General features: G+C 37.3%; 1 protein-coding gene across 7 annotated transcripts in view; it reads right to left on the bottom strand.

The window, feature by feature from the left end:
- Positions 1 to 14,823, bottom strand: part of STXBP3 (syntaxin binding protein 3) — an 86,535-nt gene that overhangs the window by 51,678 nt on the left and 20,034 nt on the right. For 6 of the 7 annotated variants that reach the window (XR_004681540.1, XR_004681541.1, XM_035017879.1 and 3 more), the window contains exons 5-7: positions 14,062 to 14,140; positions 12,336 to 12,436; positions 7,705 to 7,859 (exon numbers count right to left, since the gene is read on the bottom strand). Coding sequence is in view for 5 of the 7 variants with exons in the window: in XM_035017879.1 (XP_034873770.1) it covers positions 7,705 to 7,859; positions 12,336 to 12,436; positions 14,062 to 14,140 (335 nt within the window). In the remaining 2 variants the exon portion in view is untranslated. The remainder of the gene's footprint in view (positions 1 to 7,704; positions 7,860 to 12,335; positions 12,437 to 14,061; positions 14,141 to 14,823) is intronic. The other variant, XM_035017883.1, reaches the window with a different exon arrangement.

The following is a 14,823-nucleotide window of genomic DNA, read 5'->3' on the forward strand; positions in this document are numbered from 1 at the left end:
CAGCGCTTACCAGAGCACATACCCTCCCCAGTGTCTATCACCCAGTCACCCCATCCCTCCCACCCCACCCCCCCACTCCAACAACACTCAGTTTGTTTCCTGCGATTAAGAATTCCTCGTATCAGTGAGATCATATGATACATGTCTTTCTCTGTTTGACTTATTTCACTCAACATAATACCCTCCAGTTCCATCCATGTCGTTGCAAATGGCAAGATCTCATTCCTTTTGATGGCTGCATAATATTCCATTGTATATATATACCACTTCTTCTTTATCCATTCATCTGTCGATGGACATCTTGGCTCTTTCCACAGTTTGGCTATTGTGGACATTGCTGCTATAAACATCAGGGTGCACGTACCCCTTCGGATCCCTACTTTTGTATCTTTGGGGTAAATACCAGTAGTGCAATTGCTGGATCATATGGTAGCTCTATTTTCAACTTTTTGAGGAACCTCCATACTGTTTTCCAGAGTGGCTGCACCAGCTTGCATTCCCACCAACAGCGTAAGAGGGTTCCCCTTTCTCCGCATCCCCGCCAACATCTGTCGTTTCCTGACTTGTTAATTTTAGCCATTCTGACTGGTGTGAGGTGGTATCTCATTGAGGTTTTGATTTGGATTTCCCTGATGCTGAGCGATATTGAGCACTTTTTCATGTGCCTGTTGGCCATTTGGATGTCTTCTTTGGAAAAATGTCTGTTCATGTCTTCTGCCCATTTCTTGATTGGATTCTTTGTTCTTTGGGTGTTGAGTTTGATGAGTTCTTTATAGATTTTGGATACTAGCCCTTTATCTGATATGTCATTTGCAAATATCTTCTCCTATTCTGTTGGTTGTCTTTTGGTTTTGTTGACTGTTTGCTTTGCAAAAGCTTTTTATCTTGATGAAGTCCCAATAGTTCATTTTTGCCCTTGCTTCCCTTGCCTTTAGCGATGTTTCTAGGAAGAAGTTGCTGCGGCTGAGGTCAAAGAGGTTGCTGCCTGTGTTCTCCTTTAGGATGTTGATGGACTCCTGTCTCACATTGAGGTCTTTCAACCATTTGGAGTCTATTTTTGTGTGTGGTGTAAGGAAATGGTCCAGTTTCATTCTTCTGCATGTGGCTATCCAATTTTCCCAACACCATTTGTTGAAGAGACTGTCTTTGTTCCATTGGACATTCTTTCCTGCTTTGTCGAAGATTAGTTGACCATAGAGTTGAGGGTCCATTTCTGGGCTCTCTATTCTGTTCCATTGATCTATGTGTCTGTTTTTGTGCCAGTACCATGCTGTCTTGATGATGACAGCTTTGTAATAGAGCTGGAAGTCCGGAATTGTGATGCCGCCGGCTTTGCTTTTCTTTTTCAACATTCCTCTGGCTATGCGGGGTCTTTTCTGGTTCCATACAAATTTTAGGATTATTTGTTCCATTTCTTTGAAAAAAGTGGATGGTATTTTGATGGGGATTGCATTGAATGTGTAGATTGCTCTAGGTAGCATTGACATCTTCACAATATTTGTTCTTCCAATCCATGAGCATGGAACGTTTTTCCATTTCTTTGTGTTTTCCTCAATTTCTTTCATGAGTATTTTATAGTTTTCTGAGTACAGATTCTTTGTCTCTTTGGTTAGATTTATTCCTAGGTATCTTATGGTTTGGGGTGCAATTGTAAATGGGATCGACTCCTTAATTTCTCTTTCTTCTGTCTTGTTGTTGGTGTATAGGAATGCCACTGACTTCTGTGCATTGATTTTATATCCTGCCACTTTACTGAATTCCTGTATGAGTTCTAGCAGTTTTGGGGTGGAGTCTTTTGGGTTTTCCACATAAAGTATCATATCATCTGCAAAGAGTGAGAGTTTGACTTCTTCTTTGCCAATTTGGATGCCTTTGATTTCTTTTTGTTGTCTGATTGCTGTGGCTAGGACTTCCAATACTGTGTTGAATAGCAGTGGTGATAGTGGACATCCCTGCTGTGTTCCTGACCTTAGGGGGAAAGCTCTCAGTTTTTCCCCATTGAGAATGATATTCACTGTAGGTTTTTCATAGATGGCTTTTATGATATTGAGGTATGTACCCTCTATCCCTATACTCTGAAGAGTTTTGATCAAGAAAGGATGCTGTACTTTGTCAAAAGCTTTTTCTGTATCTATTGAGAGGATCATGATTCTTGTTCTTTCTTTTGTTAATGTATTGTATCACACTGATTGATTTGCGGATGTTGAACCAACCTTGCAGCCCAGGGATAAATCCCACTTGGTCATGGTGAATAATCCTTTTAATGTACTGTTGGATCCTATTGGCTAGTATTTTGGTGAGAATTTTTGCATCCATGTTCATCAGGGATATTGGTCTGTAATTCTCCTTTTTGATGGGGTCTTTGTCTGGTTTGGGGATCAAGGTAATGCTGGCCTCATAAAATGAGTTTGGAAGTTTTCCTTCCATTTCTATTTTTTGGAACAGTTTCAGAAGAATAGGTATTAATTCTTCTTGAAATGTTTGGTAGAATTCCCCTGGGAAGCCATCTGGCCCTGGGCTTTTGTTTTTTGGGAGATTTTTGATGACTGCTTCAATTTCCTTAGTGGTTATAGGTCTGTTCAAGTTTTCTATTTCATCCTGGTTCAGTTTTGGTAGTTGATACATCTCTAGGAATGCATCCATCTCTTCCAGGTTATCTAATTTGCTGGCATAGAGTTGCTCATAATATGTTCTTATAATTGTTTGTATTTCTTTGGTGTTGGTTGTGATCTCTCCTCTTTCATTCATGATTTTGTTGATTTGGGTCATTTCTCTTTTCTTTTTGATAAGTCTGGCCAGGGGTTTATCAATCTTGTTAATTCTTTCAAAGAACCAGCTCCTAGTTTCGTTGATCTGTTCTACTGTTCTTTTAGTTTCTATGTCATTGATTTCTGCTCTGATCTTTATTATTTCTCTTCTCCTGCTGGGTTTAGGCTTTATTTGCTGTTCTTTCTCCAGCTCCTTTAGGTGTAGGGTTAGGTTGTGTACTTGAGACCTTTCTTGTTTCTTGAGAAAGGCTTGTATTGCTATATACTTTCCTCTTAGGACTGCCTTTGCTGCATCCCAAAGATTTTGAACAGTTGTGTTTTCATTTTCATTGGTTTCCATGTATTTTTTTAATTCTTCTTTAATTTGCTGGTTGACCCATTCATTCTTCAGTAGGATGCTCTTTAGCCTCCATGTATTTGAGTTCTTTCCGATTTTCCTCTTGTGATTGAGTTCTAGTTTCAAAGCATTGTGGTCTGAAAATAGGCAGGGAATGATCCCAATCTTTTGGTACCGGTTGAGACCTGATTTATGACCTAGGATGTGGTCGATTCTGGAGAATGTTCCATGGGCAGTAGAGAAGAATGTGTATTCCGTTGCTTTGGGGTGGAATGTTCTGAATATGTCTGTGAAGTCCATTTGGTCCAGTGTGTCATTTAAAGTCTTTATTTCCTTGTTGATCTTTTGCTTAGACGATCTGTCCATTTCAGTGAGGGGGATGTTAAAGTCCCCCACTATTATTGTATTGTTGTCGATGTGTTTCTTTGCTTTTGTTATTAATTGCCTTATATAATTGGCTGCTCCCATGTTAGGGGCATAGATATTTACAATTGTTAGATCTTCTTGTTGGATAGATCCTTTAAGTATGATATAGTGTCCTTCCTCATGTCTTATTACAGTCTTTGGTTTAAAATCTAATTTGTCTGATATAAGGATTGCCACCCCAGCTTTCTTTTGGTGTCCATTAGCATGGTAAATGGTTTTCCACCCCCTCACTTTCAATCTGGGGGTGTCTTTGGTTCTAAAATGATTCTCTTGCAGACAGCATATCGATGGGTCTTGTTTTTTAATCCAGTCTGTTAGCCTGTGTCTTTTGATTGGGGCATTGAGCCCATTTACATTCAGGGTAACTACTGAAAGATAGGAATTTAGTGCCATTGTATTGCCTGTAAGGTGACTGTTACCGTATATTGTCTGTGTTCCTTTCTGGTCTATGTTGCTTTTAGGCTCTCTCTTTGCTTAGAGGACCCCTTTCAAGATTTCTTGTAGGGCTGGTTTTGTGTTTGCAAATTCCTTTAGTTTTTGTTTGTCCTGGAAGCTTTTTATCTCTCCTTCAATTTTCAATGACAGCCTAGCTGGATATAGTATTCTTGGCTGCATACTTTTCTCATTTAGTGCTCTGAATATATCCTGCCAGTCCTTTCTGGCCTGCCAGGTCTCTGTGGATGGGTCTGTTGCCAATCTAATGTTTCTACCCTTGTAGGTTACATATCTCTTCTCCCGAGCTGCTTTCAGGATTTTCTCTTTGTCTATGAGACTCATAAGTTTTACTATTAGATGTCGGGGAGTTGACCTATTTTTATTGATTTTGAGAGGGGTTCTCTGTGCTTCCTGGATTTTCATGCCTGTTTCTTTCCCCAAATTAGGGATGTTCTCTGCTATAATTTGCTCCATTATACCTTCTGCCCCTCTCTCTCTTTCTTCTTCTTCTGGGATCCCAATTATTCTAATGTTGTTTCGTCTTATGGTATCGTTTATCTCTCGAATTCTGCCCTCGTGATCCAGTAGTTGTTTATCTCTCTTTTTCTCAGCTTCTTTATTTTCCATCATTTCATCTTCTATATTACTGATTCTCTCTTCTGCCTCATTTATCTTAGCAGTTAGCGCCCCCATTTTTGATTGCACCTCATTAATAGCCTTTTTGATTTCTACTTGGTTGGATTTTAGCTCTTTTACTTCTCCAGAAAGGGTTTCTCTAATAACTTCCATATTTTTTTCAAGCCCAGCTAGTATCTTTAAAGTGATGATTCTGAACTCTAGATCTGACATCGTACTAATGTCTGTATTGAGTAGGTCCCTGGCAGTCGGTACTACCTCTTGTTCTTTTTGTTGAGGTGATTTTTTCCGTCTTGTCATTTTGTGCAGGGGAGAATAGATTAATGAGAGAACAAAATGCTAGCAGAGTAACCACGTCCCCAGAAAATATACTCTAAACAAATCAGAAAAGACCTGAAGCAGTGGGATAAGAAAGGGAAAGAGAGAAAAAAGAAAAAGGAAAAAGATAAAGATAAAAACAAAAACAAACAAAACAAAACAACAACAACAACAACAACAACAAAACCAGAATGTGATCAAATATGATCTATATGGTATATAGATCAGTGCCACACACTAGATTTGGGGTGTATTTTGGTCTTTTAGAAGAAAGTGCCTCCCAAAATTTTAAAGAAAGAAAAACTTATATATGTACAAAAATAAGGGTTGATATGATGAAGGGATGGAATATGACTGTAAAAATGGAAATTATAAAAAATTTTATAAAAGGAATTGATAAGAAGTTGTTTGAAAAAAGAAAGAAGAGGATTTAAAAAAAGAAAAAAGAAAAAGAAAAAAAAAAGGGAGAGGATGTGATCAGGCAGGGGAATAGAAAACATCATATACTAGAGATTTAGGGTATATTTTAATCTGTTAGAAGAAACTATCTCAAAATTTTAAAGAGAGAACAACTTACTATTTTATTTTTTTTGAAGATTTTATTTATTCACTTGACAGAGACACAGCGAGAGAGGGAACACAAGCAGGGGGAGTGGGAGAGAGAGAAGCAGACCTCCCACCGGGCAGGGAGCCCGATGTGGGGCTCGATCCCAGGACCCCGGGATCATGACCTGAGCCAAAGGCAGACGCTTAATGACTGAGCCACCCAGGTGCCCCTACAAGTAGGATTTTAAAAGCCTGGATTATTCGTTAACTATTGCAGTAACTCAAAACAGGTCCACTGGTGAGCTTTTAAATTATTAATTGGTTATATTTACTCATCCTGAACAGAGTCAACACCAAGAACAGAAACTTGAACAGCAACTGAACTCTAGCAGAAGAGAAACCACTTAGCTCTGTTCCCCTGAGTTCAGAATGTAATTAGTACATCACCTATAAGAAAAAGAAAGTTTTCAATACCTGATGTATGTATGAGTAGAGCTTATTAGCCAAGTAACCTGATCAATGCCAAAGTTCAAATTAAAGAAACTTCTAAAAGAGAAATGAGTGATAATACTTATTATTTGTACACTACATCAAAAACTAATGATGTGGGGTGCCTGGGTGGCTCAGATGGTTAAGCGTCTGCCTTCGGCTCAGGTCATGATCCCAGGGTCCTGGGATCAAGCCCCACATCAGGCTCCTGGCTCAGCGGGGAGCCTGCTTCTCCCTTTCCCTCTGCCTCTCCCCTGCTCATGCTCTCTCTCTATCTCTGTGTCTCAAATGAATAAATAAAATCTTAAAAAAAAAACCAAACACAACTAATGATGTACTGTATGGTGACTAACATAACAGAATAAAAAATAAAAAATAAAAAATAGGGGCGCCTGGGTGGCTCAGTTGGTTCAGCGACTGCCCTCGGCTCAGGTCATGATCCTGGAGTCCTGGGATCGAGCCCCGCATCGGGCTCCCTGCTCGGCAGGGAGTCTGCTTCTCCTCTGACCCTCCCCCCTCTCATGTGCTCTCTCTCTCTCAAATAAATAAATAAAATCTTTTAAAAAATAAAATAAAATAAAAATACTTATTAGTTGTACCACAGTATATTTACTACTATCATTTTACTGGTGCCATGCACTATTCTGAATGCTTTACAGAGTTCTAACAACTTTTTAAGATGGGTATTATTATCATTCCCATTTCATAGATAAGGAAACTGAGGGCAGAAGGGTCACACAGCTAGCAATTAGCAGAGATTAAAATCCAAGCTGCCTGGTTACACACAACACAGATGACTCTCAGAACATAATGTTGAATAAAGAAGCCAGAAACAAAAAATATCACATGATTCCATTTTTACCAAGTTCAACATCAAGCAAAACTAAAATGTGTTAGAAGTCAGCAGTGACCTTTGGGGAGGAGAGGGGACTGGTGATCAAGGGGGCTCATGAGCAGAACCTCTGAGATGTCATCTATGTTCTATTTCTTGACCTTGGTGGGGTTAGCAGGATATGTTCACTTTGGAAGAATTTATCAAGCCATACACATATAATTTATGCACTTCACAGTAAATTTTATTTTTAAAAAGCAAATAAATAAAGGTACATAGTATTAAAGTCAAACTTTATTCTTAAAAAAAACCAAAATCCAATAATCTATTTAAAATAGCCACTGGAATTAGAGGGAGACCTGGGTGGCTCAGTCGGGTTTGGTGTCTGCCTTCAGCTCAGGTCATGATCCCAGGGTCCTGGGATAGAGCCCAGCATCAGGCTCTCTGCTCAGCGGGGAGCCTGCTTCTCCCTCTGCCTGCCACTCCCCCTGCTTGTGCTCTCCCTCTCCGACAAATAAATAAATAAAATCTTAAATAGATACATACATACATACATACTTTGACACTAAAACCACTATTCAGATAATATGGCCATTCAAATTTGGTGAAAATTTAACAAAACATTAATTGTAAGACTGTATGTATTCTCTATATGACAATAAAGACATTTCCCCTAAGCATTCCTTAAACTCATGAAAGTGTTTGCAAATCATACCAAATTTAAGCACTGAAATTTAGTAACAGAGGCTATTAGTTGCTCTGAAATTTCAACCTTAAACTTTAAATCTCCTATATATACAGCATAATTTTAGATGGAAAATAAACTGCAATAAACACAAGCGCAGAGACATTACTTACCTCTACACTGGAGATCAAATAGAAAGCATAACATATACAGACACTATTGAGTGTCTTACCTCTTGTATCTTACTCCAGGATTTTCATCCAGGGTAGCGCACACTGTAACTATCTGCTCAGCCATTTCTTCCATAATGGCATCTTTTCCGTTTGCATTACTAGGGTCTGGACTGTAACAGTAATAGAATGCATCTGGTACATCAAGAGTATAAACCTAAGTTAGGCCGAAAAAAAAAGGTCACACTGTCAATTTGGTGACTTAATGAAAAAAAAAAATCAATCAAGAAAAATGCAGCTATTATTTGGACATCAAAAGAAATTACTTGCACTAACCATGCTGTTTCCTGAGACCACTGTGTCTTTACCTTATCAACTCTCATTTTCTCTCTGTCCTCTTGATTTCATCCTTATTTCTTTTCTCACTCTCCTTTCCTGCTTAGTCTACCTCTCTCCTTCAATTCTTGTTTCATATACAGATTGTACTGTTTGTTTTTCACTGTGCAACAGATGAAGGAATCTGAGGTAGTCAAACTAAAATAAAAATCTAATACCTAGCACAAATACAACAAAACCAAAATTGGTCTATATATTTGACATACATTAAAAATCTTAATCCTTTAGAGAATAACCTAGAAATTTTCCATAGTTGAGATGTTTCTTCAATTCTTTAGCTTATATTCTTCATGTCCTTAAAATAGAAACTTATCTTCCAAAAACACAGTATTGTGCCAAACATAGTAATTGGTCTAACCACAGATACACTGAAACCTCAAAGATACATTTATTCAACTAACAAAAGCATTTACTTATGTACAAAGAACTGGATTAGAGATTTACTATTATTGTGTTATTTGAAGAGTACAAAGGAAGAAGCTCTCTAACCAATTTTTATTGTTTTTTTTGTTTTGTTTTTTTAAAACAATGATAGCAATCCCGCTTAGCCTAGGATAATGTATTGAGTGTAAAAGTAGGTATGTAATAAATATTATAGGTTAACCATTGAATTATGAATAAGCTTCCTTGTGAGTTTCCTTTCACCGTACAGTCATTCATTTTTCTGAACATAACACATAACCAACAGCAGCAGGCTGAATGTGGACTGAAATTTAACCATAGCTAATCCACTTATGTCTGTGTTGCTCAAAGTCTTGGCTGTTGTATTAACTTCCCAAAAAGCACTTCTCACAGTACACTATCATACCACGGTAGATAATATCTGTTCAAAAATACTGCCCTGGGGTGCCTGGATAGCTCAATCGGTTAAGAGTCCAACTCGATTTGGCTCAGGTCATGATCTCAGGTTGTGAGATCTCTGCACTGAGTGTGGAGCCTCCCTCAGATTCTCTCTCTCTCCCTCTGCTGCTCCAACACCCCCGCTCTCTATCTCTTTCTCTCAACAAACAAAAAATACTGCCCTTCCCTAAAGGGCTTCTCACTCACTCAGCCTTGGCTATGGTCATTGGAATATGAGTAGAAGTGACTCTCCACAAAAGCTTTAAAAGCCATTGTGCGTATGTGGGTGGGGGGAGCCATCGTGTGGCTCCACCATTTCTCTTTTCCCTCTGCTATGTCCCAGACAAGGGCTGTTCCTTCAGCTTCAGTCCTGGAATGACGAGAATATAGAGCAAAGCCCCAGGCAAACCACAATGGATAATAACATGAATGAGAAATAAACTTGGCTGTTGTAATGTACTGAGATTTAGGGAGTTGTTACCACGGTTTAAATTCATCTAAGCTATCTAATACTCCAATGACCCAAAGAGAATTTTGGAGCTGGTTTTTATTCTACACTCACATTTCTTTCCTTCCTCCTACTCTTCTCCACTTTTCATCACCACCATTACATGTTCCTTTAGACGATCACTGAATACTTTCTTCAACTTCATGATCCATAATCAGCTCCTTAAATAAAGACTCTCTCGACCCACACCACTTCCATCTACTTTTCTTGCTAATCTATAGCTGGTTTAGCTCTATTTCTACCTAGACACCATCTAGTACCCTCTCTGCTAACTACACCAGACTCTCTGTACTCCCTAAGGTCCACTGTAATCAAACGCCCCTACATTCTTGAATGCTTTCCATCTAACTGCCTTAATGTATATGTGATAGCACTAATTATCTTAAACCCTGGGGAAGGAAAGAGAGAGGTTTCTTTGACTCAAATTCAAGAGTGAATGAACCTCCTTCCTCTCCATGCAACCTCTAAATGTGAACGTCCAACTTTTCTTTGGAGCACTATCGTATCTGATGTTGACAATCTCTCCCCAATGATCTCCTGACTTCTCTTTCCTTAAAGACATTAGGACCAGTTCCATGGTCTTCTGCATCAGTGCATTTTCTGCCATTATTCTTGGTGGAACCTGGAGCCTCCTACAACACAGTCCCAACCTACCTACAGAGACAGACTTATCTATCATATCTTCACCCCTTATAATCCACACTTCTGCTGTTCTGCACTTTTCTGCTTCTGTATCTTTGCATCCAGGCTATTGTCACCTTCCTCTTCTTTTTTGTGTCATTATTACCTTATGAAATTCTAGCCATTCATCAAATATTTTCTCATTCTCCTAGTATGAATTATTCTCTCTTCTCTTGTGGTAGACTGTGAGCTGCCTCCCCCAAAACCATTCTTCCCTTACTTTTCAGTAACCATACCAATTCTTTGGGGGAAGCAGTCACATAAGACTACATAAAAGACTACATTTATACACTCAAGTGTACCCATGTGACTTAATTTTAGCTAACAAGATATAAATGAAATCTATATACTTCTTTCTTTCTCTCTTTCATCCTGCTCCCTCAAACAAGGACGAAATGATTCTACAGTTACCCTGGATCATGAGGGTCATGCCTAGAGTAGGCCCTTGACAATTTTGTAGAGCCAGCATCCCAGCCATACATAACCCATTTCCTGACTTCTTTTATATTAGAAATAAATTTCCATCTTGTTTTTTTTTTTTTTAAGATTTTATTTATTTGACAGAGAGAGACACAGTCAGAGAGGGAACACAAGCAGGGAGAGTGGGAGAGGAAGAAGCAGGCTTCCCGCTGAGCAGGGAGCCCAATGCGGGGCTCGACTGAGGACCCTGGGATCATGACCTGAGCCGAAGGCACACGCTTAACCGACCGAGCCACCCAGGAGCCCCTCCATCTTGCTTAAGCTACTGAAAGCAAATTTTTCTATTATATGCAGCTTTAAACCTAATCTTAGTTGATATCATTTTGAAGATGTATAATTCTTTGGATTCCTTTCACAGCATTCACGTGAGTGTAGAGCATATATCATGCCCAGCACAGCAAACCACTTTGCATCTAGCAGACAATGTCCACTGCACATGATCTTGATAAATGCTCATATAGGCCTTTGCTCATAGCTCAAACCACTTAGTAGTATTTCATTTACATCTTCACTCGCAAATGGACAAGAGTTCAAAATATTTTCACTATAATTTCTCCATAACAGTTAAATTTACTGAGTAAACCCTCTTAAGATATTTATCAAGGAAATAAAGGCAAAAACTTTATAGGGGAAAAACAAAGCATACAGGACTTAAAATAATCACAACATTTTGCAAAGACCAGTAAGAAGATTCTCATGAGATTTCTCTATACAGACAAAGACAAGTTATTTCCATCAATAATCAAATTGGTCAGAGAGCTACACAAATCTCTCCTTCAAATACAGCAACTGCTGAATTTTAATGAATTCTGAAACTAAAATTATATTTACCATCTGTACAGCAGATGCTCTGGATATGCTTGTAATATTTCTCACACTACTGTTTATATCCCACATCACTTAGGAAGCCCATATTACCTTACATTAACCTTACATATCACATTAAAAGGAACAGGTCTAAAGGTAACCTTTGGAAACAGTCTAATATTAAACAGGTATCTTAAAATTTTACAATTTGGATTATAATTTTTCTTTGCCCAAAACAGCAACAGCTTAAAAGAAAAATCCCTTTTCTAGGACCTTCCTGTCTCTTAAAATATTGACCTTATAGTTCCAAACAACAGTGAGCTATTACAATTCTATGAAATGCTAGAATCCAAACACAGAGAACAGAGCACATCAAAGCTGAACAATGCACTAGCTGTGTGATTTGGGGCAAGTTACTTAACTTTTTTGATTTCCTCATCTTTAAAATGAAGATAGGATTACTATCTATTCATAGAACTATTATGAGGATTTACATGAATATATTTATGGAAAACATTTAGGAAAGTGTCTGGCACATGGAGAATACTATGTAGGTGTTTCCTATCACCATTATTATTATTAACTGAAGGTTTATAACTATTCTAAAGTCAAAATGAATTTTAAAAATTAAAAATTTTATAAATTAAGATAATCTCTATAATGTTATATAAAACATTTACTGAAGAACATTTGCTTTAATATCACAAATGGTCATAGAAGCTAAAATGATTTCTTTTGAGTCATCTAACATAGACGGCTCAAAATCTTTTGCTTTCATAATCTCATAGTGCTGTAAAACTTGACCTACACAGGATTTAGTGGCAGCCATGAAATTTAAGCTTCACTTTCATAATATTCTATTCCAATTTATGCTCTTCTTTCCTTCATCATGAGAAATGTTTGTGGATTGTTCAAAATCACCAAATACACAGTACATAAAATCCATTATGAACTAAAATTAAAAATAAAAAAAGAAAGTACCTGAGATTCAAGTGGAATGAAGGAAATATTTATTTCTTTACATCTTCTTATTGACTTGGAGCAAGAAGCTTTAATTTTGTTAAAGAGACTATCAGGGCAAACTGAGAGAGAGAAAAGAAATCAAAGCATGTAACTCCAGCTAAGTTTTTATTCTTCTGAATAAATCATTTCAACATCCAAGAATATTTATTTTTTACATATAATTAGTGACTTTCACGAAATAATTTACTATGGGGATGAGATAATATGTAAATATTCTTCTTCACTTTACACAGCAGATGTATTCTAGCCAAGAGGGCTGTAATAGAAATTCCATTTTTCAAATTCATAGGCACCATAAGCTAAGATTATTTCCTTAGAGAGCTGCTTACACAGCAAACTAAAATTATCAGGAAGGAAAATCAGGTCCAAACCCATGACTTAATAAACTTTTACAGGACTTTCAGAACTTCTTAGGAATTTATACTACTTTTCTAAATCTGGCACTAAGTGCAACCATACCACACAAATTTCCTTGTATGTATTACAAGAATTTCTCTAATGTCAGGAAATCCTGAGACTAATAAATTCTGGACCTTAGAGCCTATTCCCCCAACCCGACCTTTAATCTAGGTTGGAACATCAACCATTGGGTCCTAGTGTCCTTTAACATGATGTTCTTTGGCCTCAAGATTCCTTAAGAGACTTCACATTCATTAAATTTTATCAATTCCATAAACATGAATTTCTGTATAATAGGTATTTAAAAGATAAATAGTTATGGCATGATATTTTTAAAATGCAAACTACTACAGGCATGAGATAAATAATAATTTACAGGAAAAACAATATATTACTTAAAATGATGAATCTCTAATAGCACAGACCAAGACTGCGCTTAGATGAAGGGCATTTTCATTTTGCAGTATAATTATGTAAGGCATAACATAAAGCAGAATTATATGTGTTTCTAGACTTCTCTGTGATTCTTTAGTTTAGCTGCTTTCTATTTGAACATATGGCATGGTAAGAGAAATGTGACAGATGCTCTCCATTAATATTTGCCAAACAGATGGCAATTTCTTCAGTACTCTCCCAAAGGGTCTTATTTTTGATTATATAATCAAATCCCCAATTAAAACTCTGATTTTAAAAAAATTCCTCCTGTTATCAGCATAAAATTTGAGGGACAGTTCTCACCACCAATCCCCCACCACTGTATACCAGCAAAAATGACTAGTTCAGAATTTAATTTTCTATCACCTTAATATGAATTAGGATAGATATAATCTTATATCTTTAGATTCTTTCTAACCTAATTAGAATAAGCAATAAATAGAAAAGCATAGTATTATAAGAAATACTTTATAATTAACAGGATTATTTTATTTTATAATGTTATGTCAATCACCATACATTACATCATTAGTTTTTGATGTAGTGTTCCATGATTCATTGTTTGCATATAACACCCAGTGCTCCATGCAGAACGTGCCCTCTTTAATACCCATCACCAGGCTAACCCATCCCTCCCACCCCCCTCCCCTCTAGAACCCTCAGTTTGTTTCTCAGAGTCCATAGTCTCTCATGGTTCGTCTCCCCCTCCGATTTTCCCCCCTTCATTCTTCCCTTCCTACTATCTTCTTTTTTTAACATATAATGTATTATTTGTTTCAGAGGTACAGGTCTGTGATTCAACAGTCTTACACAATTCACAATGAAACAATACTTCTACAAAGCTACTTACAGTCAGTGAAGTATATATATGCTGCTTTGTATTTGTTCTCAGATTTACTTGCAAAATCACGTAAAAAACAGTCTACAGACTTAAAAAAGGTTAGATGTTAATATACATTTAACCAAATACTGATTTAAATATGCTAGCTTTTGAAATAACTAAGATTATTCTTTTTAATAAAATAAAACTTTTAACTTTCTAAAAGTTTACTTTATAAACTGATTTCTTTTTAAATGCTATGTTGTCTAGACAGTAATAGCTAAAAACCTTAGTAAGGTATTATGTATGAACAGAGTACAGTTTCAGCAATGAGAAGATCCAGGAACAATTCAGTGAGAGAGAAGCTAGAAGCCATACATAAGACCATCAGAAGGTAACAAATCAAGGAGCTGAGAAGCCAATGAACATACTGGAAATGTTATCTTATCTGGATAACGAAACCATTGAGACTATGATTGAAGAGGTGCTGAAGAGAGTAACAGTGAGCTAGGAGTAAAACTGTCAAGGGATAATGAAAGACCCAGAGGTTGGGAAATGACTGCAAGGAGGAAGAATGGCAGGTAATACAGTCTGGTAGTTCTTACATGCCTCAGTGCTGGTAGTTTTGTTTATTTTTAGTGCTGGTAGTTTTAAAGATACAATGATTTGGAAGCAAAAATGAAGAACACAGAATTTAATGATCTCTCCTCCATCTGTTTCTTTATCTCCTTCTGGAAGCCCTAGAACTATTTCTGTTAGATCTCATGGCTCATCCAGCAAATCTCCTATCTT

The sequence above is a fragment of the Mirounga leonina genome, unplaced genomic scaffold (assembly GCF_011800145.1).
Source record: "Mirounga leonina isolate KUSES-001 unplaced genomic scaffold, KU_Mleo_1.0 Mir_173, whole genome shotgun sequence".
NCBI lineage: Eukaryota > Metazoa > Chordata > Mammalia > Carnivora > Phocidae > Mirounga > Mirounga leonina.